Below are 27,809 nucleotides of genomic sequence, written 5' to 3' on the forward strand. Positions count from 1 at the left end.
TAAATTCCAAAAAAACCTAATATGATATGGCGCGGCGTAAGGGTAAGGCGTGACTTTGGTGCGGCGGAGGCTTCGCCCCGCCACCCCACGTCACACCGGATCTTGTTAAAATTAAATTTAAGTAACTACCTATCAGCACTTCTGTTACTGGAGATTGATAGCGTTCGGTGATAACATACAGTGACTTCTATTCTATCATACAATAGTAGTCGATTGTCACGTTACGTTTATATCCCTGTCACATGTCTCTGTATTATCGTCTGCTGTGACAGCTATTGAAATTCTGTCAAAAAGTAACCAGAACTCCGTTTGATCAAATGCCTGAATCGATTGCAGCCAAATTTTCAGAATAGATGTAAAAAATTGTAAGCTACCGATTACTGCCATTGAAATGCAATAAAATTGTTGATTACAATCAATAATTGCCAAAAACTAGTGCATCCATCTATGTAGTGTTACGAGAACTGAGGGTGCCCATGTAAACCATACTGCAAACGAAACTTTGACCAGTAACCCTTCGGGTAACTAAACATGCACTTTAGATGTGGGAGTGGGACAATTTAAATAAAATTCAATGGAAAAGTCAAAAGTTTTTTCCGGGAAATGTGAAATCTCACAAATAGTTCAGTAAATGTATTTGCCTTAATGTGAAATCCGTGTACACAAATTATTGCTCTTACATTGACAATCAAGGAATGACACTGTAATGATTAACAATAAAATCAACTTTTTTTTTAATAATCAAAAACTTGTATACGTAGCTCTCCATCCACTAAAATAGTTGCCAGTGCCGTCAGTAACGAAACGCACCAATATTTCATTGGAAGGGGAAACCACGTCTTCGGGTACAGTCGCGCCAGTGTGTTTTAACAAGAGTTGGGCAGAAGAGACGGAAGCACCGTTATACACTTCGACGAAGTCAAATGTTTCGAGATCGAAATGGCTGAAAGTCAACCTGATTTTGGATCCAGAGGCCACTCGAACCGTCCATTGGCAATCGTAATTATTTGGATAGGGACCAGGAAAGTTGGGTGATTCCAACAAACCGTTGGGACTCGTCAATACACTGTTACAACCTGTAGTGTTTAAAAATACATTGTAAGTGAAATCTTACCATTTTGTTAGTGTTTTATAAGCATACCTGTGTTGACGCTGGTAGTCATTTCCGGGGCCTTTGTGGTAGTTGTCGGTCGTTGAGTCGACGGCGGTTTTATAGGAACAATTTGAACGGAAACAATATTGGAAATGTTGCTAGAAGCACTGTCGATATTCAAGGCTTTTGCAGCGATGTAGTACGTCACGTCATCAGTCGTTCTGGGTAGAGCGAGAGTTACGCGTTGCTTGCTGCCGGATTCGAGCGGTTGCAAACTTCCGTCGAGGACGTCCTGCTGTCCGAATAGCACGGACGAATTGGAATTGAAATTGCCTTCCAACAGATTGTCGAATGCATCCGAATATTTAATCAGATACTCAGTTGCTGTTTAATAAATCAGAAATAAGAATTAGTAAAAAATTTTTAATTTAAATAATACATAACTATGGCATGGATTACCAATTCCTTGGTCGAGTTGTTGGCCAGTGGCCGTCCATTCAATTGCCACAGACATTTGATCAACCTGAATAGCCACAACTTTTAAATCCGTCACTCTGCTTGGTGGATAGGGTGTTGTCAAAGGAGTTTCGACCTGGAATTTAAAATCAGCATCGCTGGAATGAAGCTCAGTTAAAGATAACAGATATGTTTAATGTGTTACCCTGAAAGCTCCACCGGATTGGACGCGATTGAAGTCTCCCATGGTAGTGCGTTGTTGGCCAGCTTTACCGTCGTCAATGTATGCCGATTCTGCGCTGTTGACGACGCACGCCATAGTGTAACGCCCCGCCTGGCTGGGATCTATGTAGTAGCGTGAATATATACCGTCGTTCTTTTGAGTGTCGGATCCGGACCCAGTATCCACCAGATCAATCACTTGGAGGGCAGTGTCAGGTCTCTCAATGTGAGCCCTGAAGAATCAATCGTGCTTTTAAAAAAATCGTTTCAATTTGTATTTAAGATATTTAATTTTTGTAATTACTGGACTTGGGCCCCGATGACTCGGTTTTGTCCTTGTTTAACATCAGCGAGAAGCCTAATTGGCTTGATTGTAGGGTGTTTTACCGATCCGTCATCAAAAGTACACTCCACGGTGATTGGTCCCGAAGACGTTTTCGATTTCGACGTGACAATAACACTAACATAATCTGTTGGGCTGGAACTGACAGTCAGCGTGAAATCCCATTGTCCAATTTCGGCAGTGCCATTAATGACGATGTAAGCCAGTTTAGCGGGAATGTCAACTTTGAAATCGCTGTAAACCGTGCCGCTAATAGGCGACACGACAGAGAAGCTCAGCAAGTGACTTCTTTTGGTATAGTCGATGCGAAAGGTGAGGTTTCGACCGACGGTGAAGTCGACAATGGTCGAATTTTGAAATGTGAGTCCGTGTTGGTATTTATGTTGATGCAACAAAACAGTCAAGTCCTCTAACGGTACGGCCGGTAAATAAGTTAGTGAACCGGTGAAAGCATCGTTCAACGGATCGGTGATGCCTTCGTCGTCGATGAAAAAACTTTTTCCGTTGGTTTTCGTCGCCAGAACTTCGATTTCGTTCTCAGCAGCGCGACTTTGCAAAAGAAATGTTGTCAGAATACGTTGAAAGAATAAATTGATAAAAATGTTTACCCAAAAGCAATAGAAACAACTTGAACTTGAGCGGCAATCAGTTGGGGAGTCACTTCAATTATAAACGGATGTATAGTCTCCACACCGTCAGTCACCAACACGATGATGCCTCCTTTACCGCCAGATTTCAAAATCTAATTTAACCACAGCGTTAACATTTGATGTACGTATATCAAATTTAAAAAAAAAATAGACTATGCAATATGCATTGTGTAAATTTACATCAATCGCCATTTGGAGACCACAACCGATGCATGTACTGCCTACAGCTGTGTTTGGAACTGTATCCATGAGCTGTTGACGCGTTGAATCGTTCACGATAGTCATACCACTTAGCAGAGTCGCAGCAGTACTGTTGTTACAGGGTGGATTGTTTATAAAAAAATATTACTTGAAATAGTTTTATAGAATTTTATTTACCTGAACTCGATGATCCCCAATGAAGTTCCATCAGGAATGTCATACTTGATCCAACGTCGAGCTGAATCGTACAACCTCTCAGAGCGATTCTATAAATGAAATCAAGCCATTCAATGCAACGTTTCCTTGAACATTGATTTTAAAACATTTCTTGATTGATTGAGATGATAAATGCAATACTTACAAAGCTGCCCATGCTTCCCGACACGTCAGTAACGAGCACGTAACGAGCTCCATTTAAAACTCGGACGACATTAAATCTCGGATTCAAATTTGTAATGTTGGCCGGCAAATTATTGTTTCCAGCAAAATCGGCGTGACGCGAAATCACCGACCAGACACTTTCCGTGTCGCAAACTGCGTTTTGCTTGTTGGGTGCTTGTCGATTGTGTTTGTGAAGACTAGATTCCTCGTCGTCACAGAAATGCATCGCCTAAATCAAGAGAGAGTTAATCACATTTTTTTTAAATGATATTTTTTGCGTAAAATACCGAAGGAAGCATCTTGTAATCAGACATGATAGACGACTCTGGCTTAAACTGGTCGGTGAAACTGTAAGTGCAATTCGAGTCGTAGAGACCCGTTTGCGGATCGACACGGCAGCCGTAGTCATAAGTAAAGTCAACTAGTTCGTTAGAACAAACGTTGGGTACTAAATCAGTTGATTGCTGGGTAGATGAAGACCGGTAGAACATTGGGAAGGCAGAATCATCGCCCGTGTAGCCGTGTTCTTCGAACACTCCGAAACGCAATCGAGCCCATTCCCTCACAAAAACTTTGCCTATATTTCAATTTTGGTTATATTCAAGCTCTTTATGTATGCCAATCAAATAAACATAGGCCTGTTACCTGCTGGTCCAAAATCAAATTTGTAAGGATCAGTATCGAAATTCATGACGTAGTTGGGTGTTAAGTGAATGTACTCGCCAGGATCACCACATCCCCCCCAATTGCACGGTGTATGGCTTGTCACCATATCTCCAACTCGGATTGTCAATTTGAATTTCGGCATCCTGTAATATTTAATATTAACGTTATACATTCGGTAATATTCTTAACAGTAACCAAGAAAATTTTTAAAAAGTAGGCCTACCGGAAAATTTTCCCATGTGCTGGCATTGGCCGTGACGTTTAGCCACGTCTGCGGGATCAAAATGTTTACCGACTCGATGTAGGATCGATGACGAGTAGCTTCGTACAAGTCAAAAGAAGCCTCGGTAATAAGCAACTATAAAACAATTAATTGAAAACGTAATGTTCCAAAATAATACAAAATCGAAACCTTGAGGCAACTGAAAATTATACACAATATTGTCATGCAATGTTGTTTTACATTTAAAAAATTTACCTTAAGTTGGTTCAATAAATCATCAGCTTGATTTGGTGAGACATCAGGTGAAATGGCTACGACAATATCGCGATAACCGTTTGTTACAATGTTGACCCGGCTGCCGAAAGCTTGAAGAGAGAGGCAGCAAAAGAGCAGCAAATGGAGAATAGGACGACAAGAAACCACCATGGCTTTGTATTTCGTGGAGACTAAATGGAATAGAAACTGAAACTTTCGTTCTGGTTTATATACAAGTAGCAAACATAAAGAACATGCATGTCTTCATTTTTCTTAGATAAATGGAAACCGCGTACGAGTGAGATATTAGTCAAATGTTCACCTTTAGTTGTTTCAACATTATTAGGGACTTTTTTTTAATCTGCCTTGCTTAATATAAAAATCCAAAGTCTAACAAGCATAAAAAAAAACACCAAAAATTGGTTCATCTGTTTCTAGTAACAAAAAAACTTCCGTATACGCTTTGGTCGTCAATCAAAGTACAGCATGTCAACCAATTTATTTGCTTAGCTATCTTATATATAATTTGGATGTTGAAACTGATTCAAAACTGATGAGATTTACCTTTTTAGGATTGCTGATAAGGATATGAAAAAGATGAGAAACATGATAATTTTAAAATGAACTTAAGGTCATATAGTCGATTGTCTCAATCTAATATTCAAAAAAGAAAAAAACTCTCACTAACCTTAAAATTGGATCTGTGAGCGCTGGACGTATTAGTGAAGCTTTTTTAAATTGAGAGAAGTCGTTGATGCGTCTAAATGGCTCATGTATTTCTCTAAAACTAGATGGCTACTTTTAATATGAATGATAATGTACTACCATTAAATCATTAAGAGCTAGTGTAAGTGGCTCTCCATCCTCTAAAATAGTTGCCTGTGCCATCAGTAACGAAACGCACCAGCATTTCATTGGAAGAGGAAACAACGTCTCCAGGTACAGTCGATCCGGAGTGTTTAAGTAAGAGCCGACCGGAGACGGAAGCACCGTCATACACTTCGACGAAGTCAAACGATTCAATATCAAAATGGCTAAAAGTCAACCTGATTTTGGATGCAGAAGCCACTCGAATGATCCACTGGCAATCGTAGTCATCTGGGTATAATAATAATAATAATAATAATAGTTTGTATTTATAAAGCGCTTTTTCCAATCAATTATGCTCAAAAGCGCTGATCAAGGGCAGGGATTACAATCATCAGTCGGGGTAAGCGAGTTTAAATAGATGGGTCTTCAGGCCGGCTCGGAAGTTCTCGATGGAGGGAGACATTTTTAGGTCGATGGGGAGGCTGTTCCAAATCTGGGGCGCTGCATAAGTGAAACTACGAGACCCGTACGCCCCCGGTAGCTTCACCGGAACCCCCAAATCACGTGAGATCTCACTATAATTCCTGAGGCGACGATTAACAGACCTTGGGGATACAAGTTTACATAGATACGATGGGGCAATACCATTAACACATTGATAGGCCAAGACAGCAATTTTGTACATCACTCGCTGACGAATAGGGAGCCAATGAAGACTTTTCCGCTTGCACGTAATGTGCTCACGCTTCTTAGTCTGAGTTACCAGACGGACAGCAGCATTCTGCACTAGTTGTAGTTTGTCAAGAAGGTAATCCGGAAGGCCATAGAAGAGGGAGTTTCCGTAGTCAAGATGCGTGATGACGAGGGCACAAACAAGCTGGTTACAGGCGGCTGCATCCAGAAATTTTCGAATGCGCGAAATGCGACGAAGATAATAGTACGCATTTCGGCAAGCAGTGTTTACCTGGCGCTCCATGTTTAAATGGGAGTCGACAATCACGCCCAAGTTTTTCACAAACGGAGAGGGAGTGATCGGCTCATCACAGATGTCCAGGGGCGACGATACCGGTTTGAATTTTCTGGAGCGGGCAGAGGAAGCAATCAGTACGTCCGTCTTACCGGCGTTCAGCTGGAGTTTGTTTTTGACCATCCATGAATTTGTGGACTTAACACAGTCAGACAGGCAGGAAAAAGCGGCACGCTGAGCAGAACCGTCGGCCAAGATCCGAAATCTTTTGTAAAGTTGGGTGTCATCCGCAAAGTAATGGCGCAGCACCTCAAACAGGAAGACAATGTCATCAAGTGGGCTGAGATACATAGTGAATAAAACTGGGCCAAGAACTGATCCTTGTGGGACGCCGAATAGTAAAGGCGATGGTGTTGAAGACTTCCCACTGATGCGGACTGACTGCTTCCGATTAGAGAGGTAGGAGCGAAACCAGTCAAGAACCACACCATTGAGCCCAAAACGGCACTCTAAGCAGCTCAGTAGCACAGAATGATCGATGGTGTCGAACGCCGCACTTAAATCCAAAAGCACCAATGCTGCACCATCCCCTTCGTCGACCGCCAGCAGAAGATCGTTCATAACTCGCAGTAGAGCTGTCTCAGTTGAGTGGTTAGCCCGATATGCCGATTGAACTGGCACCATCAAGTCGAGCGATAACATATGAGATGTTAACCTTCTGAGCACAACTCGCTCAAGAAGTTTAGACAAAAATGAGAGACCAGAAACAGGACGAAAATTAGAAAGCTCCTCCGGGTTCAAAGAAGCTTTCTTCAGCAGTGGAGTAATCGAGGCAAGTTTCATAGAGTCAGGGAAGACACCACTAGACAATGAGAGATTGATAAGGCTAGCAAAAGGTTTAGCAAGAACATGAATAATCTTCTTCAGAATATTGGTGGGAACAGGATCGACAAAGGAAGACTTGGCCGGACATTTGTCAACAATTTCACAAATCTCGGCGGGTAAAACCAGCTCAAACACGGATAAGAAAGAATTCGGGGCGGATGAAGACAAGTCAGCTGAAGGGGCATTCTTGGCATCCAAGTTTGCACGAATGTTGACAATTTTCTCATCGAAGTATCGTCCAAACCGGTCAGCCAGGGTGGCCGGATCAGAATGCACGGGAAGCTTCGACACTTTGTCTCTCGATAGACATCGGTCCAGCAGCTGGAATAAGCCACGCCTGTCGTTACCCATTTCATCAATCTTCGATTTGAAGAACGAGGCCTTCGTGTCGTTCATCAATTTTCTCAATTGACGAATATGGTGGAGGAGGATGTCTTTATCGATCGTCAATCGCCGTCTTCGCCAAACCCGTTCCAGCTTCCGACACCGACGCCTTGCGGCAGAGATTTCACCACTAAACCACGGACTGGATGGTCGTACAATGCACATCTTAGTCTTCATAGGGGCAAGCCTATCGAGACCAGCAGTCACTGCAGCATTATACTGCAGAAGAAGCCCGTCGATTGTCGATGCAGGATTGCAAACAAGAGGAGACCGAGAAATATCACTCGCCAGTTCATCAGCGTCAACCACAGAAAAACACCGATACGAGATTTTTTTCTTCAATAAGAGCGGTTATGGCCAGGTGTGGCCCTGGATAGTCAGGAGATGTCAACAAACCACTGGAACTCGTCAACACACTGTTGCATCCTATAGAGTGCAAAACATTGAATTTAAGTTACATCTACCCATTATGTGAGATGTTTATAAAAATTTCTAACCTGTGTTGACGCTAGTAGATGTTTCCGGGGCCTTTGTAGTAGACGTACTAGTGGTAGTTGGGGTGGTAGTTGGCGTTGTAGTTGGGGTGGTAGATCGGGTAGTAGTTGGTGTGGTAGTTCGGGTGCTAGTTGGTGTAGTTGGTGTAGTCGTTTTTGTGGTCGTCGGCGGTTGGGTTTGTGGTGGTTTTACAGGAACGATTTGAACGGAGACAATATTGGAAGTGTTGCTTGCAGCTTTGATTTCATTGAGGGCTCTTAAAGCGATGTAGTACGTCACGTTATCCGACGTTCTGGGTAGAGCAAGAGTTACGCGTTGCTTGCTGCCGGATTGGAGCGGTTGCAAACTTCCGTCGAGGACGTCCTGCTGTCCGAATAGCACGGACGAATTGGAATTGAAATTACTCTCCAGCAGGTTGTCAAATACATCCGAATATTTGATCTCATACTCGGTTGCTGTATTATAAATTACAATGAATTCAAACGAATAATATGATATAGAGCTACATCAGAAAGAAGAGGATTACCAGTTCCGTTATCGAGTTCTTGACCAGGAGCAGTCCACTGGATTGTCACAGACATTTGATCAACCTGCATAGCCACCACTTTTAAATCTGTTACTCGACTGGGCGGGAAAGTTTCCTTTAAAGGCAACTCCACCTGAAATTATCAATGGCAATAATCACCTTCATTATTTAAACTCGATTTTGTGAAATAAATATACTCTAAAAGAGCCGCCGGATTTATTTCGAGCGAAATTTCCCGTTGTGGTGCGTAGCTGTTGGTCAGATTCACCATTTTCGATGTACGTTGAATTCGTACTCTTAACGTCACATACCAAAGTGTAGCGTCCCGAATTAGATGGATCTATGTAGTGACGTGAATAGATACCGTCGTTCTTGTACTCGTCAGCTCCAACCCCGGTGTCCACCAAGTCGATCACTTGAAGAGCTGTGTCAGGTCTTTCTATGAAGGCACTGAAACGAATTATAAATTTAGTTTCCCAGTAGGATGAGTAGTATACTGACTGGCTCATATGGGTGTTTAAATATTATGAGAGAAGATATCTAATCGCATAAAATTGATTTTCGGCTTATCGGATCACACTTATAATTTTACTAATCTCCAAAAAGTAAGAAAAACAAAACGTTGCTTAAAATATCAGCAAACAAGAAATGGAAAAAAAAGTTACCGAACTTCTGCTCCGATGACCATGTCATTTCTTTGTTTGACGACAGCGACGAGTGTGACGGGTGCAATGGAAGCATTGATAGCATATCCGCTTGGAACGTAGCATTCAACCGTGATTGGGCCCGAACTAGATTTCGATTTCGCCGTGACGATCACATTTGCAGAATCACTTGGACTATTAGCAACAGTCAAAGTGTAATCCCAATAACCATCCTCGGCTACATCGGGAATCTTGATGAAAGCTGTCGGAGCTTTTGTGTCGTTACCAACAATTAAATTATCAAAGAGCAGCCCATTCGGGGACATGACAGAGAAAGTCTGCAAGTAACTTATGTTTGAGTAGTCGACTCGGAATGTGAGTTCACGACCAACAGTGTAATCGACTAGGATCGAATTTTTAAATTCGTTTCCAGGATTTTGGTATTTTGTTTCATCCAATAAGACAGTCAAGTCCTCCGAGGGAACGGCCGGTTGGTACGTTAACGAACCATTAAAAGCAGTGTTCAACCCATCGGTACTGCCTACGTCATTGATAAAATAACTTTTTCCTTTGGTTTTCGTCGCCAGAACTTCGATTTCTTCCTCGGCAGCTTGACTTATTTTAAATAAAATTGAAATCAATATAAATATGGGGAATAAATTGTTGATAAATAATTTACCCAAAAGCGATAGAAACCACTTGGGCTTCCGAATCAATGAGTTGAGGATATACATCTCTTATGTACGGTTGAATAGTCTCCTCACCGTCAGTCACCAACACGATGACGCCTCCTTTACCACCAGGGCTCAGTGTCTAATGTTTAATGTTTAACAAATTTCTGTTGGTTTTTGAGACGATAAGATTATATTATTTAGAATTTAACCTGAATAGCCATTAAGAGGCCACAGCCAATACATGTTCCGCCATCAACAGAGTCGGGAACTACATCCATCAACTGTTGACGAGTTGCACTGCTTACGACAGTCATATCACTTAGTAAAGCTGCTACGCTGCTATAATTTTATAGAAGTTTAGTAATTTTATAGCATCAAAATTTTATTAATGAAAATATTATTGTCGGCCACATATGATGTCGTACCCAAATAACGATACCCAAAGAAGTTCCATCGGCAATGTCATAGTTGATCCAACGACGGGCTGCCTGGTTCAATCGTGTGATGCGATCCTGAATTATGTCAATATTCAAAAAATTTTAATTTCAACGATATTTAAAAAGTAAATCAATATACATTTTAACAAGCGATCTCCCACTCAACCGGACCGAAATGGTGGGGGTACTTTTCGGATCGTAATCCGGAAAAGAACTTTACAAATCCGGACTAGGTCTAATCTGTTCAGAATCGCAAGGCGATTCCAACGGAATTAAGTCCGGATTTTTATCTTTTCCCGTTCACGAGATAATCACGGTTGAAAATCGTGAAATATCACGAAAACCCAAAGTCTCCCCGTCCGACTACATCGCTTTTAGCCGTATATTCGGCTTGTAAAAAAAAACTAATTGTTACAAAATGTAGCCCTTTCATCCCTCTTTCAGAATCCAAAAGGATTTTTTATAATTCTTTGAGATGTTTGAGATATCACGATTTTCGTGATACCCCCATTTCGACACATTTTCCAAGCATTTTATTCGGCGTTGCCGATTGCCGTATATGTGACTTCGCCCCCACTCCTTCGCTGTTTCCATTGTTTCCTATGTATCAAGTCCCATCTGTATCGATATACAAGGCCTTGATACATAGGAAACAGGGGAAAAGCGAAGGAGTGGACAGGAAAGGGGGCGAAAAGCACATATACGGCAATCGGCAACGCCGAATGAAATGCCTGAAAAATGTGTCGAAATGGGGGTATCACGAAAATCGTGATATCTCAAACATCTCAAAGAATTATAAAAAATCTTTTTGGATTCTGAAAGAGGGATGAAAGGGCTACATTTTGTATCAATTAGTTTTTCTTTACAAGCCGAATATACGGCTAAAAGCGATGTAGTCGGACGGGGAGACTTTGGGTTTTCGTGATATTTCACGATTTTCAACCGTGATTATCTCGTGAACGGGAAAAGATAAAAATCCGGACTTAATTCCGTTGGAATCGCCTTGCGATTCTGAACAGATTAGACCTAGTCCGGATTTGTAAAGTTCTTTTCCGGATTACGATCCAAAAAGTACCCCCACCATTTCGGTCCGGTTGAGTGGGAGATCGCTTGTTAAAAGTATACTTACAAAAAGAATCATGCTTCCGGAAACGTCAGTAACGAGTACGTAACGAGCTCCGGTCACAACTTGAACGATATTAAATGTCGGTATAATATCGGTAATGTTGACAGGCAAATTATTGTCTTCAGCGAAGTCGACGTGGCGCGATATCACCGTCCAGACACTTTGCTTATCACATATGGAGTTTTGTTTGTTAGGTGCTTCTCGATTGTGTTTGTTAGTACTAGATGCGTCATCATCACAGAAATCCATTGCCTATGAACAAAGTAATTATAATAGTGATAAATTCAATTACTTTTTAAAGTAAATACCGACGAGAGCATTCTGTAATCAGACATTATTGATGAACCTGGTTTAAACTGGTCGGTGAAACTGTAGGTGCAGTTCGGGTCATACAGGCCCGTTTCCGGATCGACATAACATCCGTAGTCAAACGTGAAGTCATTTACTGGCTCGTTGGAGCAAACGTTGGGTACTAAATCGGCCGTTTGTTGGGTAGATGCCGATCGGTAGAACATTGGAAACGAAGCATCATCGCCCGTGTAGCCGTGCTCTTCGAACACTCCGTAACGCAGTCGAGCCCATTCCCTCACAAAAACTTTACCTGTATTTAAACTCGATGAAAATATAAGATCTCAAATTGGAAAAAAATAAAAACAAATAACAACCTGCTGGTCCGTACTTGAATACGTTTGGTTCAGAATCAAAATTCATGACGTAACTGGGAGTTAAGTGAATGTATTCGCCAGGATCACCACATCCCCCAAATTGCACGGAGTATGGCTTGTCTCCACGTTTCCAATTTGGAAGATCAATACGAATATCGGCATCCTGTAACATTCAATGGGTTCTTGGAACTCCAATGTACATATTGAATAAAAATTATGTCAACTTTTGGGTACCTGAAAGTTTTCCCAGGTGCTGGCATTGGTTACTGTGACGTTTACCCACGTCTGGGGTATCAGAATGCGCACCGACTCGATGTAGGATCGGTGTCTTGTGGCTTCATACAAATCATAAGAAGCCTCGGTGATGAGCAACTTCAAACAAAATTAATTTTTGCTCAGTTAAAAAAATTGTAAATAGTCTAATATGTAATTATCACTTGAATGTTGTCCAATAAATCGTCAGCTTCATCTGGGGGAACATCGGGTGAAATGGCTACGACAATATCTCGATAACCGTTGTTGACGATGTTGATCCGGCTACCGGAAGCGTGAACAGATACCAAGCAGGAGAGTAGCACAAGAAGGAAAAGACGAGAGACCATTATGTTGTTCTATTTGTGGCAAAATGATCAGTTTTTCAACACATTGATCTTTGAGTATCGCGAAGGAAATTATTTATTTTGGATGATAAAGTCAAGCCTCAAAAAAGCTTGTGATGTGTGATGTGAAAACCGTTGTGATTTCACCTCGAAGATAATTTGGCTTTGTTGTTGTTGTAATTGACTTTGTTGATTAGAAATCGAGATAATAAATATTGTTTTAAGGTTTCGTTGATTTGAAAAAGAACCGCGAGATACGCTTCTTAACGTTATTAGCACTGTAGTCTTTTTTTCATTTAAAGTTTAAGCAAATAACGATGTTTTGTCCTTTGAAAAATAGTGCTGAGTCGGCGTATTATCAACAGTTTAACTTTCACACTATCTCAAATCTAAATTAGTCATGAGACATGACAGGTGTGAGCTATATAGCTATAGTGTATAGTCAAGAGTCAATAATATTTCGGCATTAGCGACCAAAATACTGAACAGCTTCAACGCACGACTTCCCGCAGGTTTTGTTTGTTTGAACGAATAAAAAGCAAATAAATATGAAATCATTTAAAAAAAAATTACTCAATCTTTGTATGGAAAGACTTTTCAAACCCGAAACTCTCAGTACCTACAATATTACGGCTTAATTTTAACACAAGAGCTTTGAAAACTTGTAATTATTATTACACAAATATAATTTTCCTGTCCAGCATACTCAATCATAGCTACAAATAACAGAAATTCGCTTAAGCTTACCGGTAGTCGTTTTTGCCTGATCTTCGTTGGATTTCAGGATTTGTGGGGTACTGGGGTTACACAGGGCACTTGAAGACGACTTGAAGAAAGACCACAATACTGAAGCGTTGCTTGCAACATTTTTCTTCATGAAAGGCTCTCAAAGCGATTGCCATCATTATATAGGGATATGCAGGATTTGAGGAATACGCGTTTCTTGCTTCCGGACTCGAGCACGTGCGAACTTTTGTCATCTTTTGCTGTTGACGTCCTGCTGTCCACACGGCACAGAAAAATTTTAGGGGTTTCACTATTTGAAAGGAGACAACACTCAAGTATTGCTTTCAGTACTTTTCTTTTTTAAAGGCTCAAACTCCTCAAAGCGATTGCCATCAACACGTTTCTTGCTTCCGGTCCGGATCGGGAACTTTTACTCCGGAAGTTCCGGAGTCCAGACTCGAGCACGTGCAAACTTTTGTTGCTGATGTGAATCCATGTGATGTGCTAGTGTCCATCATGGCACAGATAAATTGGATTTGAAATGAGTATAATTGGTTAACTATGACAGCTGTATGACTTTAAAGTTTTTTTTTTTTAATGAATTTCATAAAAAATTCTCGATATTTTCTTTGGATTTAACGGTAACACATTTTGTTATATCTTATGAGCTAGTGAGTAGCACTGAACGAGTTTTCAAGCCACCTGTCGATGGAAAAAACTACCTTTGTACGCCATCTGGTGTTCTGCAATGCTACTGGATTCCCAATGACATAACAGGACTACGTGAATCAAGTTCACGACAAATCGTCTGCTTAGATTCGATTTCGCGAATTTTCTCAACTCAATTGTATTCTTGTTGATTAATCAAATGGACTCGATTTGAAGCCACGTGCATTTGAAAGTAAATATTAATTGATTAACAAAAGTGTTTTAAAATCCTACCGTATCGCTTATATTATCGCTTATATTAGACTTTTTGTCCTGCCTTATCCAGTCTGGATTACGACAGCCCTAGGTATACCTTGCCGTCCATTGTGTCCATTTTATATTAGCGTGTGGCATAACAGTCGCTAATTAGAAAAAGGTAAAATCAATTTTTTACTCATTTCATTACTTAAATAAGTTTACCAACCTAGTGACAGTTGATGTAAAATTCAGGTGAAACATCCAAAACGTCTAGGTCCAAACGTCTAGCTCTCTCATTTCAATTAATTCAAATGATAATTTTAATATATATTAGTCGCGAAAATTAATTATGAAGTATTACAAAAAAACACTAATTGTTACCTTCAGAAAAATCTGATTTGTTCTTTTTAGAATGGTTACATGCAGTTTAAAAGGAGGTGCAGGAGAGAGACGGCCAAACAACAGTGTCCCTAGTAGTTCGGGGGTCCTAGATGCCAGCAATCACCCTACTGGACAAGCTGAAGTCATGTGTAGGTCAGATGATGAAGAAAAACATAATGGGACAAGTTCAAACTCTCTTGATGATTCACTACCTATGGTAAAATGAAAATGCATGACATGATATACTTTTTCTTAAAACAATTTTCTGTATCTCATTTACAGGAATTATGTCCCACTATTCATCCAGTCCATAACTTAAAACTGGACCATCACGATCACCCCGAAACTGTAAGCGTGACGCTTTATGTAAAAAATATTGCCAAGGAATCGTTAAGAGTGGATTTTGGGGAAACATGCATTTCTGTAACCTTCCGTACGAGGTCAACAATAATTTTTTTCACTTTTATAATTCTCGACAATAATGTTTAAATTTTTCCCTATAGTGATCCTGGATTTTTAAAGCAGTATCCTACGTTTGGGGCAGAAGATGACCTTATGCAATGGCAAATCGAAACTAGAGGAACTATTGTGCCTGAAAAATGCACATATCGCCTTAAACCTACCAATTTAGAGCTGAAGTTGATTAAAGCCGTAACTAGCAAGTGGGAATCCCTGGAAGCCACAGTTGGTAAATAAGCCAGTAATGGTTTGAATTTCAACCTGAACGAGTAATTTCAATCATTTATTTTCTTTTTTAGATTCCTCTTCGACTGTTCCCTCAATTCAAAAAGAGACTTGGATATCTCTGGCTCCGCCAAAAGCAGCAAAGCCTTCTCCTGCAAGCAGAAAAAAATTTGAAGAAGATGCTAGCCAAGAAACAAATTCCATATCTCTTTCACCCTCTGCAGATTCTGTTGTGTCTTTCAAGGCAGGGTATACTGGTCTGGGAAATTTGGGAAATACCTGCTACATGAACGCAGTATTGCAGGCATTGGCCAACACAACACCCCTCAAAAACTATTTTCTAGGTTTGTCTTTTTTTTTTAGACAGTTTCGTTAGTCAATGTTGAATCTTAAATCACGATATCCTCTTGTAAAACAGATAAGAAATTTCAAGCCGACATCAATCGAGATAATCCATTAGGATTCGGTGGATCTCTGGCTATCGCCTTTGCTATTATTTTGCGTCAGCTATGGAGTGGTCAACGTGATTCGATTGAACCCTCTCATTTGAAGAGTTTACTTGCCAATCGTGCCTCCCAATTCTCCGGCTACGCACAGCACGATGCCCAAGAGTTTATGGCCTTTCTCCTCGACGGCTTGCATGAAGTAAGGGATTGCTTTCACTTGGAACATGTAAGGTAAACTAACTGTTGTATATCTCTTGTAGGATCTTAATCGTGTCAAGACTAAACCCTTGACTACTCCTGTGGAGTCAAATGGAAGGCCAGATCACATCGTTGCCGATGAAGCCTGGCAAGTGTACAAGATGCGCAACGATTCCGTCATCGATGACTTGTTTCAAGGCCAATTCAAGTCCACCCTCGTCTGTCCCGCCTGCCAGAATGTGAGTTTAAAGAAATAACCAATTTCCTCTTTCTTTGGATACTATATTTGAATTGTATTTTCTAGATTTCTGTCACTTTTGATCCGTTTCTCTATCTGGCCTTACCTCTGCCCCCCTCTAAATCGTGTTTTACTGTGACTGTCTACTTTGACGGTGTCGATGAATCAGTGGAGTTGACTGGAACTAAAAGAGGAGCCGTCAAAGTATCCTTGTGGTTAGATCCAAGCCAGCGCGTTCAACAATTAAAAGAAGAATTGAAGCGGATTTGTGCGGGTCGATTTCGCCAGCCCGACTCTGAAATTGAGTTAGTACAAGTCCGTGACGGTCTCATCCGACGTTGGTTGGTGGACGCTGCCCCACTCAGCTCGCTCCAGAACACCAATCATTCAGATGCTTTACTTTTGGCTTTTGAAACAGCTCCCAGTGATAATGGTTCGCTTGTCCACATTGCTGTTATTCAGGTAAAGGGTCACGCAGTTTGTGTACCTTAAGATCTGAATGTAATCCGATTTCTTGTCGAACGTTTTTTCAGCGAGTGTTGATGCCGCTGGATGAACACACTCACTGCACCGCTTGCAAGAAAGAAAGTGATATCCTTAAGCGGTGCATGAAATGCTACAGCGTTGCTTATTGTGACAAGGTAAAACATCCTCTTTCAGCTAGGCCTATTTCGTCTTGATTTTGGTTGTGATTTGTTCGACAGAATTGCCAACGAACGCACTGGAACGCGGTGCACCGTACCATGTGTCGCCCCAAACCGGATATAATCGCCCAACCGTTTGTCGTCAGTCTGCCGCCATCTTCGCTCACCTACCAGAAACTCTACCGGTCGATGCTTTACTACTCCAGGTCAGTGATCAGTCGATTTACAAGTGCGTCGAAATTGGCGAATTCCTCGGGGCTATAGGAGCGAGGGGATTTTTCCATCAGGAAAATCGAATGCCGCTTCAAAAGAAGAAGAACGGATTACAAATATGGGAAGACGAGTACTCATGCAGATAAGTATTTTTTCCCGTGCGGGAGATGGATCAGGAAGTACCGTGTAGTCTAGACGGGTGGAGCAGACGGGCCAGGCGAATCCGTAATCGGATCAGAATGCATTATTGTGATCATTTGTTGCTTTTTACCTCTTTTTTTTTCAAAACCTTGCGATTTGATTTCTATTGTGCTGCTCGGCTTCACTAGGTTCTCGGTTGAGGTGGATTGCCCTCCGTCTGCTAACAACAGCAGCAATCAAGATATGGATTCGTCTTCATCATCGTCGTCGTCTTCTTCTTCTCCCCAAGAAGAAGGAGAAGTAGATGGCCTACAGCAATCGAAGCAGGAGCAACCGAAAGAGTACCCCTTGTTTTTCATCAAGCCGATCGACTCGCAAGGTCAGGGCATCGAGAAGAAAAAGAGACTAGAGGATCTTGGTGAGTACTACTATCTATCATCTGTCGAAAATTTAAGCTCCCCCTCTCCGCCACATGCCCGTGTGTGTCTATAGCTAAGCGCTTTGCAAAAGAATCTAAGAGGATTGCAGCGGGATGCCCCAGTTAGAGCCGCTTGTCGATCTGTCACACGCTCACAACCAGGCTGGCCAAACACTTGATGAAATGAAATCGCCAATGTTTAGTTTATCTCGTTGCGTCCTATCTTTCGTCGTTTTTCCTTATCTCTTCCCTCCTTTTTTTTTAATCATTATCTTTTATATATTTTTGTTTTCTTTCCCGTCCATCGCACACGTGTGATTCTTTTACAGGTGACAAGCCATTGGATTTCGACGCTGATGAATCGCCCATCTTCCTGTCTCTTGACTGGCGTAACGACGAGCGTTCGGCCAATCACTGCTCCGTCACCGTGAAATCACCGACCGACTACGAGGATCTCAGCCAAGAGAATTCCGATCCGTCGGCTGACGGTGACATCTCGCCCAACCAACGTCGCCTTACCTTGCATCATTGCCTCCAGCAATTTATGCAGTCGGAAGTTTTGAGCAAAGAAGAAGCCTGGTACTGCCCCAAGTAAGCCAAATTACCTTTTCCCGGCTTTTCTTCGCGTTCGCCTGGTTTTATTGATTGCCTCTTTTTTTCTCTCCTTCTCCGCGTCAAAGATGCAAAGAACATAGGGAAGCCACAAAACAAATGTCTGTGTGGCGGTTGCCCGAGATCCTCACCATCCAGTTGAAACGCTTCTCTTTCCGCAATCTGATGTGGCGAGACAAGATCGACCAAAAGGTCCACTTTCCTGTCGAGTATGTGTCTTTTATGTCTTCAGCTTCAATTTCTAATGCGACGCACGCTAATGTTGACTACCCTCTTGCTGTTTCAACTTACAGACAGTTGGATTTATCGCCTTACTTGTCGAGCATCACTGAACACGGGGCTGTCTACGATCTCTATGCGGTAGTCAATCACTACGGCGGCATTTTGTACGGTCACTACACGTCGTTTGCCCGTTGCCCGGCAGCTACGTCTGACAAGAGCCAGAAAGATGTCGTTGGTAATTGGAATTATGCGCTGCTGCCGAGGAGCCTTATTCTCTCTCTCTAACGCTTTCTTTTGTTTGTTTTATGTTGCTTTGCAAACAATCAGGGTGGCGTTGCATGGACGATCGTCAAGTGCGAGACATTTGCGAAGAAAGTGTCGTAACGTCTGCTGCTTACCTGTTGCTTTACCGAAGACGTCGCGGGTCGCCTGGTCCGTCCGCCAGCCCTGTACAGCTCAATTACAGCGATCCCGAGGAGATTGATTGAGGCGAGAGGGGGCAAAAATTAAGGTAGTAGTGTTGTTGATACGGAGATGACACGTGCGCTACAATCAGTCTGAGTGAAATCCGTTTCGCTGGCCCAAAGTGGTGACCTACCTAGCTATAACCCCCCTTCCTCATCACTAGTTTTCTCTCTTGCCTCCCCATCATAGAGTGGAGCTTCTTGGTTGCTACTGTACATGGTCAGCTACACAGCAGAGTTACCTCGGGCATCCTTTTCACTAATCGGCTTGTTTTCTTTACAACTTTTTATATACCTCGTAACTATTTATTTCCTTCTTTTTTTCTATATTCTACATTTTTTTCTAATCCTTTTTTTTCCTACAAATATTTACCCTTTTTTCCCTCCCTGCGGCTTCCTTGCGTGACAGTTTTCCATTAAAAACTGTCTTCTAGATGATCGCTCTAGCTGACTCTTTGTCCTCAACCGCGTCTAGGTTTCAACGACACACCTTTTCTCCTTTCTCGGGAAATTTCGTTCTTGCGCTCAAATCTATAATTCTATATATCTATCAAGTATTTGAACCTAATTTGAAGAACGAGTTGCATTGTGTCACTGTCGCCCGCCTCGTATTCCTATTTGAATTGACGTGTCAGGCTGTTGCATAGATAGATCCCAGGAATCGATTAGTACTTTCTTTATGCGTCTTGTTCTCGTTTGAATGTAGTTTTCTTCTACCTCCGGCTACACTGTACTTGTCCCCTTTCTAATTTTTCGTCACTTTTTCCTCGGGAATGTGTTCTGTGTGTGTGTGTTTTTTTGCCGGTTTTCGATTTCTTCTACCCCCCATTTTGATATTCATGAAGTGTTTGAAAGTTGTTTGCGATGCGCGGATAAATCTGTACTGGGGGGTAACGTTATTCTTGCCATCATGCTCTTGTATCGCAACATGTTTTCTTCAGCACCAGTAAATCGTTTGATGAATTGGTCACCTATCGCGCCGCTGCTTTTTCTCTTGACCCTTATGCTTCTCGACAATGGATTGTTAGTTGGATATTGAAACAGCTCCATCAGAATCGGTCCATATTCGGTTGGTCAAACATTTTCCTACGCTCGAGCGAATCTTGTTTAAGTCGCCCTCCCCCAAACAAAGCCGCCGCCCGATTAGAATCCGAAACTGGACGATTTCCAAGTTCGAAAAAAGAAGGAACAAGAAAATGCGTCGTCGAAAAAACGTGACGACGACGAGTGGAATTTTCAATTCGGCAGTGAATTCGAGGTTCACCCTGACCCTTGGTACTCGTCTAATCTTAGCTAGTCTGCTAGTCCGTAACTACGTTATTGCAAGTCTTTTACGGAAGCTGATGAAACAAACACTATAGGCGGATGCAATATAGACTAAAACCGGATTCAACTCTTGCCCACTCTCTCAGCGTCGTTGTCATGAAAATTTACGATCTATTGAAGGTTTTTTGTCTTATCTGCCACACCTCCCAAGGTTGACACTAGCCGGCCCCCATTCCGGCGACGATGTGCACAGCCTGTTTTCTTCGTACGTGTACAGCAGATAAAGACAATAGAAAATGACCAAATAGCGACCGACGTGGCAATTACATTTGTACGCAAGTAACAAACAAACTGATGCCAGCGAGCTGACACGAAGCTAGAAATAGCTGTTGGGGAATTCACCTGAGACTACTGACTGCACCAGTGCAGGTAAGAATCTTTTATTTGTCTTTTATCGCTGGAATGTCGTCGACTGGAGATGCCCAGTCCTCGTATTACGTGAGCAAACAAACAAAATTAGAAAGGAGTTTGAGTTTTTGTCGAGCGTCAACTTCGTGTCGTGACAATGCGAAACGACAACAAAACGGTTGAAGGAATTGTTTTATTGTTGGACAATCGTCATGAACGAAATTGCACCTGTTGATCCCATCCAAGAACATGTTACACAAGTTGCGTTCTATTTGATTTGTGCACTTGGGGTCTTGTTGAACTTATCTGGGTGGACGTGGATGAATTCCGCGAATTCAAATGTCATGTTGATATTCTTCACACTTGAAAACATTTTGAGAAAAAGAATAAGGAAAATTCCCCTACTCACCGTGTGTTGGTTAAAATAGCAGTATATCACACTGCGCTTTACGGTTAAAATGACCGGAAGGACTTTTTGACGGAAGGAAAACCCCATGGTCCCTCCCCGCGGAGTGTGGAGCGGATCAACGTGTCTCGGAGATTGTTTAGCGCCAAGGATTCTTCCTTCTGGTTTTTGGTTGGACTTTCCTTTTTGTCTATTTTGTTTTTAAGTTTTATCTTTGCTGTTGCCATGGTTATTGGAGCGATGTAATCCGCGATGCTCGTGTGTACCGATTATATGAAGAGAACCATCGTCTTTTAGTCTATTCACCACGTGCCGGTAAATTCCCGATCTTGTCTCGTTCTAACGGAATAAGATTCTTTTTTTCGTCTACTCTTTATTTGGAAATAAAAGTTAAAAAGATTCTAGAATCTAGATACTTGTCGTCGCCTTAATAATGCAGAAATGCGATGGGCAATGGTGATAACCATCAGCAGCCTGTTTGGATACATGCAAGCAGTGCGTACTGCGTACGCAAGCGCTCATCTCTTTATTTGGCTACGCAAATTTGACCGGTTTTTTCAAATATTTTTGGTTTTCTTGTTGCCTCAGGAGGGAAAATTGGGTCGGATGGCCTCGAATAGAACAAGTTAGATAGGGTTATGGATACTACCATGACAAAGCCTTTGCGACTTGCTGTTGCGCGTTCCTGTTGGGAGGTCGGGGATCCGGAATGGCATCCCGCAGAAAGAGAGAGAGAAAAAAAAGGATTCGTTTGTTGATCGGGTTCTTCTGTTCGGGAATCTGGATAGCAGTGAGCCTGCCGCTGTTGTGTTCCGCTTGTTTGCCTTTCTCCGCTCAATCTGGCACGTAATAACAAGACAACACGAGACATTTCCCACCGTGTTGCTGTTGCTGCTGCTGCTGGTGGTGGTACCGCCACGCACGGCCCAACCATTTAGCGTCTTTTGTTTTGGGCGCCGTGCTTGCAGCTCTTGATGGCTAATTACTTTCAAGCCTTGACTGCTCTCTCTCTCTCTCTCTCTCTCTCTCGCTATTTCTTCCAAGTCGGAAAAAAAATGTGCTCATTAAAAGAAATTTGAACGAGTTCAAACTGAGCGGGGACTTCCCCTTTTCCCCCGCAACGATAGGCTATAATTTCGTTTGCTTCACTCGAGCCCAAAAAACCGAAACGGAAACACACACCATTTTCACTCACAGTGGGTAATCCTCGGCTAACTTTGCAGCTCGACGCTTCTTTTTTTTTCCTTTTTGAATTGCTCGTAAAGTCAAGTGAGAGAATTAACTGGCGTACAGTAGCAGCTCTTATGTGTCAAAACAATTTTTTGAATGGGCCCAGGTTTTTCTCCTTTTTCACTAGGGGAATCCTGTGACGTTGGTAGGCGCTAATTAAATAGCCAACAGAATGGGAAAGGAGAAAGAGAAGCAACGAAAGATGATTGGGCAATTTTTCTTGTCGTTTCTTTTTCGGTAGTCTGTTTGGATATGTTTTCATCCGGCTCCTGGATCTGCCAAACATGGTGACCATTCGCCAAATAATGATGGAGAGATTAAATATTTTGTTCGCCGCTCTTTTTCCCCCCTTTTTGTTGTCTTTCCTTTCAACGTCTGTGATTTAACTGGTTACATAATGACTGCCCCCGAGTAACATCAATACCGGATAGATTTCTTTTACACCATAGGAATGTTGTTGTCGTTTAAAAAGTTCTCCATCTTGCCCGGGTGTCAATGCAACTCTTTGTTCTCCGTTTCACGGATGATTTTCCACGTCGTTCCTACCTACGTACCAACCTACCTACCTACCAGGAATAACTCGTCTTTATAAACAATGCTTTTTCTTTCTTCTTCTTCTCCTGCTTTCCCGAAATTCTGTCTGGTTCCTTGTTTTCTATTACGATTTCGTGGGAATCGAGGGGGAGAAAACAGAGGGAGAAAAAGTGCCTCATCTGGTTTGACGTTCAATCTAGTAGGTTCTAATACACGTCAAGCCGTGGCTAATTATTATCGCAAAACTAATGTTACCCCCTCCATTTCCACGTATGATTAAAGTGCCGACTGTATATGGTATGTCGTGAGTTATTCAAATGTTTCGGTCCTTCCTATCATGAGAACCATCATGTTGTCACATTGTATCTCGTCGTTTCTTTTCAGACAAAAAAAATGAGAACTTGTTTTAGCGATGATTTTTTCAATTCAATTTTGATTTCGCGGGTCCCTCCAGGCGAAAAAGGACATTCAATTTGATATCCTTCCGGCTAAACGGAAACTCCCTTATTTAGAATTTAAGAAAAAAAAAGCGGAAAATCAATGATGAATCGATGATGGAATTATTTAGATGTGTGATTCACCTGAAAGAGCTGAGGCAATTCGTTTCTCAGATTCCAGCCGTGTCATTGCCATGCCAATGGGCGTCCGTTTGTCAATGCAACAAATAACTAATTACCATACACGTCTTTCTGCACGGGTTTTAAGTAGACATATTTGGACCTTTCCGTGATTTGTGGAACGTAATCACGAACTTCATGCAAACGAGTTGGATATGTCCCATATAGAGATGATTCCAATAAAATAATCTACCTACTACTTTGTTTGTTTGATTTTCGCTTCCATTCTTTTTTTTTGTTTTCCTTTTTATCAACCGGTTTCACGGGAGGAGTTTTAAACTCCTCCCCTCCCCCCACCCTCCTCACCCCACTCTCCTGTTCTACCCGCGACGGTCCAAGGCGAACGACGAGAGAGTGAGAGTATCCACACACGCACACGGTACAGCAGGGGCAGACCACATTTTAAAAGGCAAGGTAGCGCTGGTCCCGTCCGCGACTCAGTCGACTCTTAACCGCTCCACCTGTCACACGCCACAAGTTTCTCTCTCTCTCTCTCTCTCTCACGCCAAAGACGCCAAAAGTTTTTTTTTTTCCCGGGACAACCAGTAGTGCACATTTCACGCTCCCGTTCCAACATCTTTTTTGAGCATTTCTGCCGTGTGTCGATGGATTTTGATTGAGATCGATCACGACTTTTGATTGTTTGGTGGCATTTTTTGTCCGTGATTTCGTCTACGAGAATTCACGAGAGTAAGATTGGCTCGACGGTTAATGGAATGGCCAATCACTGTCACATGTATCAACACGGAAATCAGCAGGGACTCGGAATGGGTTTCTTGCTCAGTGCTGTCATCGTCATCTTTGTGTGGGGTGTCGTTTGTTCCGGCTGCGCCGCTTACACCATCCGACATCACAACAGCCGGCCCAGTAATAAAGGCCATCAACAACTCACCAGCAACTCGGATGGACCGGCGGAGGATGCGGAAGCCACGTCGCCATCAACCGACGAGCTGGACATTGATCGTTTTTACTTCCCCACCGACGAGGGTCTCAGACAGTTCCAGCAAATTCTCTTACGCGAATTGGGGCTCACAAAAGTACCCGATCTCTCCAAGGTAACAATAGCCTTCCCTTATGGCTTATAGAACTTATGACCAGTGTTGCCATAAGATACACAGATGCTTATATAGAAATCGACAATCATTTCCAAACTTTCCCGGAAATGTAGTTAACCCTCTAGTGTACTATGTAGTGTGTATATGAAAATGGATGTGGTATACCACGGAACAGGTTGGTTACTAGACGAAAAAATGGCCGTGATGATGCTGGAAGGAATATCCACAGTCAATTCGAAAATATGTATATGTAACTCGTCGATGCAGATCTTATCGCTGTCCTTGTATGGCTTAATACAGTAGGTCATATTTGCGTGCGCGCATTTATGCATGCTGATGAGCACTCAGCGCCGAATGTACCGGAATATCTAGTCAATGTAGTTCCATAGGGACATACGAGGCTGTTTGACGAGATTGAGTTGTTGGCCGTGTCGTCCGAGCTGTTGCTGGGAAACCTGGTTCGCCATATAGCTTTTTATCTTTATTGAACTGTGAGTTATTTTCCACACATTGTTGGGGGTGTGTGAGATGCGCCTTACGAGGTTGAATAGCGATAAAAATATTTCAACAACAAAATGAACAGCCAGTGAATCTCTGTGTATTAATGAGCGTGATTATTGTTTGTTGTACAGGTGAACATCACGCGGGACGAGTATGATCGACAACGCCACCAGTTGCTGAACTACTTTGAGGATGATGAAATGCAGTTGTCGGCCGATGAGTACCGCCAATTCTCCGCCAATCAGGAAGAAGACGAGCGCCGTGAAACGGTCATTCTCAATCATCGTAAGTGCTCAATTTTTCCAGGACTAATTTGATTCTATTTTTACATATAAATGTTAAAAGATTTCTTTGGCTAATGATTTTTTTTTTTTTTTTAAATACAAATATTTATTAATTTCTACACAGGTGACGTTGGAGCCCTGCGCCGTCACGTTGAGTCACGCGGAGTCGCCTGGAAATTGCGTTTCCGGGCCCCGTACTCGTCCGATGGGAGCAGCCGATTGGAGGCCGAATCTTCGCATCCGCTGGAATTGCACTGGTCCTCTGATCGATCTGACTCCAACTCTATTAGGATGAAGAATCCGTTCCGTAGTCTCAGGTCGTGGAATCTGCACGTCCGGATCGAATCCCATCGCCCTAGCGCCAACCGGAACGTTGTAGTGATCGGCCCGGATGATTTGGAATCATCTCTGGACGACAGGAGCAGCGCCAGCAACAACAGTATCAAACCCGATTTGGGAGCCCGTGGACAAATGTTGGACGATTGGTTAAACGAGTTGAACAATCAAAACAGCAACCAGTTAGACGACGATCACGTTTTGACCGTGAGCGTTGTCTGCCACGGTCGAGATTGTCGCTCGCTCAGGCACTGGCGCCTCAGCGCTCAACTCCGCTTGATGGAAGTCTCATCCGGCGGCCAGGAAGCTGATAGCAGCAGCGGCGGCGGCGGCGGCGGCGGTCGAGTCAAACGCCACATCGGCAAAAAGAATGCGGTGAAGAGCAACAAGAACAACAACAACAGCAACAACAATTCGAGCAACAAGAAACGAACGGCTCCTCAACCCAAGGACATTCTCCTTGGCCAGTACTCGGGGCCAGCCAAGAAGGGCAAATCCGGCGGAAGTGACTGTTCCAGCAACACCAAAAAGAGTAAGAAATGTTGCCCGCATTCGCTCAAGATCAACTTCCGCCAGCTGCCCGGATTCGATTGGATACTCGAGCCAAGCGAAATCGACATCTTCATGTGCAAAGGCGATTGCCACTACGCCCAGTTCACCAGTCAGCACCAGCACGCCGTGACTAACCCGGCCAGCAACCACGCCCTGTTCCAGGGCTACTTGCACACCATCAACAAGCGCCTCGTGCCCAAACTGTGCTGCACGCCGAGCAAATTGGACAGCGTTCAGGTCGTCCACTACGATCAGGAAAATCCGGCCCAGTTGACCACAACCAAATGGGAAGGAGCCATCGTCAAGGAATGCGCCTGTGCTTGATTATCTATTTATCTGAGCCCTATACTTGAATATTTTTTTTCTTGAAAAAAAATATTTAATCGTATCATTTTTTTTTTCACGAAAAAAATTCCAGAACAAAAAAAGAAAAAAAAAACGAAAAAAAAAAAAAAAAATTTGTCGCTCGAATTCCCCAAACAAAAACAAATTTGCTATTTATTTCCGCCATTCTGTGCTGCCCCCTCCCCCCATCCAAAAGTCTCTCTCAGGCTATACATGATGCGTCACCAGTGATGAGCGTGTCGTCCTATACGGTGTTACGAATGTTCGTTATTTGAAGGAAGGAAAGACTAGTCGTTTTTTTTTTTTAAATTTCCCTTGGTTTTCTGATGATGTAAATGAGCACTAAATATTTTTACCTCTTCCAGGCCAATTGCTAATTGTCGTGTTAATGAAATTCAGTGTCCTATTTTTTGACGACCTATTGGGCAAATTTAAAAATTTGGAACAAAAAAAGAGGAAAACTGAAAAAAAAGAAGAAAAAATATGTCCCCGATATGTCAGTTAAAATATATGTATTCGTGTGTATATGAAAGGAGAACATCATATTTTTGTACAGCAAAAACCAACCGAACAAGGTCAACCGTTCTAATTTATAAATTTGTGGCCCGCTCGTCGATGACGTATTTTGACATTTCATTTATTTTCCTTTCGAATCAATCTAATATATCCCTCTGTGTGTGTCTCAAAACCACCACCACTGTTGGATACACCGCCAATTGATCTGTATCTGATTTTGTGATGCTGAGTGTCCCATCATCAACAACTATCTCTGAACAAACAAAAACCCAATTTCTCCCGACTACTATTTTCATTCTTTTTTCTATACGACATTTTTGTAAAAATTCTCTTTTAAAAAAAACAACTGTTCATGTATATATCCTTTTATTATTATTCAACACAAAAAATCAATTGAAAAAAAAAAGAAAAAAAAGAGGAAATTTTGTAACTTTTTTCATAAAAAAAAAGATGTTTTTGTACTTTTGTACTTTTTGTAAGTTTTTTGTACTACCGTGTAAATAAGAAAAGATTTTTTTTTTTTTTTCGGTGAACACCCCTGATATTTCACCAACCGGTTGTGTCTGGATGTGTGATATTACATAAGAGCTGATATACACACAAATATGTTTCGTGTCGTTTAAAAGAATTTTGTCAATTTTCTTGTCATTTGAACCGAAAAATATTTGGAACGATAAAAGACCAGCAAGCAAAAAGAGCCAGTGATACCAACTGAGAGACAGTTGAATCGTGGAAATTCCCTCGGCTATAAAACAGCCGAGAAA

At 42.2% G+C, this 27,809-nt stretch overlaps 5 protein-coding genes across 10 annotated transcripts; 2 read left to right on the forward strand and 3 right to left on the reverse strand.

Annotated features, from left to right (window-relative positions):
* Nucleotides 1-618: 618 nt before the first annotated feature.
* On the reverse strand, nucleotides 619-4,751 carry LOC124332668 (calcium-activated chloride channel regulator 4-like). Its single transcript, XM_046788904.1, has 13 exons — nucleotides 4,491-4,751; nucleotides 4,236-4,370; nucleotides 3,992-4,155; nucleotides 3,634-3,923; nucleotides 3,327-3,575; nucleotides 3,143-3,231; nucleotides 2,945-3,074; nucleotides 2,723-2,856; nucleotides 2,076-2,663; nucleotides 1,755-2,004; nucleotides 1,553-1,685; nucleotides 1,142-1,477; nucleotides 619-1,076 (listed from the first exon to the last, which is right to left on the reverse strand). The coding sequence occupies exons 2-13, from the start codon at nucleotides 4,259-4,261 to the stop codon at nucleotides 742-744; spliced, it is 2,724 nt and encodes a 907-aa protein (XP_046644860.1). The 5' UTR covers nucleotides 4,262-4,370; nucleotides 4,491-4,751; the 3' UTR covers nucleotides 619-741.
* A 494-nt stretch (nucleotides 4,752-5,245) lies between these two features.
* LOC124333347 (calcium-activated chloride channel regulator 4-like) lies at nucleotides 5,246-11,559 on the reverse strand. 3 transcript variants are annotated; one of them, XM_046788959.1, is made up of 10 exons: nucleotides 11,442-11,559; nucleotides 10,301-10,387; nucleotides 10,085-10,211; nucleotides 9,881-10,014; nucleotides 9,223-9,816; nucleotides 8,755-9,007; nucleotides 8,558-8,690; nucleotides 8,034-8,486; nucleotides 7,902-7,962; nucleotides 5,246-5,596 (listed from the first exon to the last, which is right to left on the reverse strand). In XM_046788959.1, exons 2-10 carry the CDS (start codon nucleotides 10,339-10,341, stop codon nucleotides 5,326-5,328), a joined length of 2,067 nt encoding a protein of 688 aa, XP_046644915.1. In that variant the 5' UTR covers nucleotides 10,342-10,387; nucleotides 11,442-11,559; the 3' UTR covers nucleotides 5,246-5,325. The 3 variants fall into 3 exon arrangements, with proteins under 3 accessions (XP_046644915.1, XP_046644914.1, XP_046644916.1); XM_046788958.1 differs by having other exon boundaries at nucleotides 10,085-10,214; XM_046788960.1 differs by lacking the exons at nucleotides 10,301-10,387; nucleotides 11,442-11,559 and having other exon boundaries at nucleotides 9,223-9,811; nucleotides 10,085-10,187.
* A 114-nt stretch (nucleotides 11,560-11,673) lies between these two features.
* On the reverse strand, nucleotides 11,674-12,705 carry LOC124337878 (calcium-activated chloride channel regulator family member 3-like). Its single transcript, XM_046791927.1, has 5 exons — nucleotides 12,541-12,705; nucleotides 12,338-12,475; nucleotides 12,104-12,266; nucleotides 11,785-12,039; nucleotides 11,674-11,690 (listed from the first exon to the last, which is right to left on the reverse strand). Exons 1-5 carry the CDS (start codon nucleotides 12,703-12,705, stop codon nucleotides 11,674-11,676), a joined length of 738 nt encoding a protein of 245 aa, XP_046647883.1.
* A 1,488-nt stretch (nucleotides 12,706-14,193) lies between these two features.
* Nucleotides 14,194-19,965, forward strand: LOC124332573 (ubiquitin carboxyl-terminal hydrolase 19-like). 4 transcript variants are annotated; one of them, XM_046788898.1, is made up of 16 exons: nucleotides 14,194-14,329; nucleotides 14,400-14,512; nucleotides 14,722-14,932; nucleotides 14,998-15,155; nucleotides 15,219-15,403; nucleotides 15,474-15,743; nucleotides 15,818-16,044; nucleotides 16,106-16,282; nucleotides 16,348-16,743; nucleotides 16,815-16,922; nucleotides 16,986-17,131; nucleotides 17,468-17,697; nucleotides 18,027-18,288; nucleotides 18,378-18,518; nucleotides 18,603-18,766; nucleotides 18,859-19,965. In XM_046788898.1, exons 3-16 carry the CDS (start codon nucleotides 14,747-14,749, stop codon nucleotides 19,017-19,019), a joined length of 2,811 nt encoding a protein of 936 aa, XP_046644854.1. In that variant the 5' UTR covers nucleotides 14,194-14,329; nucleotides 14,400-14,512; nucleotides 14,722-14,746; the 3' UTR covers nucleotides 19,020-19,965. The 4 variants fall into 4 exon arrangements, with proteins under 4 accessions (XP_046644854.1, XP_046644855.1, XP_046644852.1 ...); XM_046788899.1 differs by having other exon boundaries at nucleotides 14,423-14,512; XM_046788896.1 differs by having other exon boundaries at nucleotides 14,195-14,329; nucleotides 14,746-14,932.
* Nucleotides 19,966-20,050: 85 nt separating this feature from the next.
* LOC124334584 lies at nucleotides 20,051-27,408 on the forward strand. The gene is made up of 3 exons (XM_046789064.1): nucleotides 20,051-24,511; nucleotides 25,144-25,297; nucleotides 25,421-27,408. Exons 1-3 carry the CDS (start codon nucleotides 24,173-24,175, stop codon nucleotides 26,506-26,508), a joined length of 1,581 nt encoding a protein of 526 aa, XP_046645020.1. The 5' UTR covers nucleotides 20,051-24,172; the 3' UTR covers nucleotides 26,509-27,408.
* Nucleotides 27,409-27,809: the final 401 nt, after the last annotated feature.

This window comes from Daphnia pulicaria, chromosome 1, assembly GCF_021234035.1.
Source record: "Daphnia pulicaria isolate SC F1-1A chromosome 1, SC_F0-13Bv2, whole genome shotgun sequence".
In the NCBI taxonomy this organism is placed as follows: Eukaryota; Metazoa; Arthropoda; class Branchiopoda; order Diplostraca; family Daphniidae; genus Daphnia; species Daphnia pulicaria.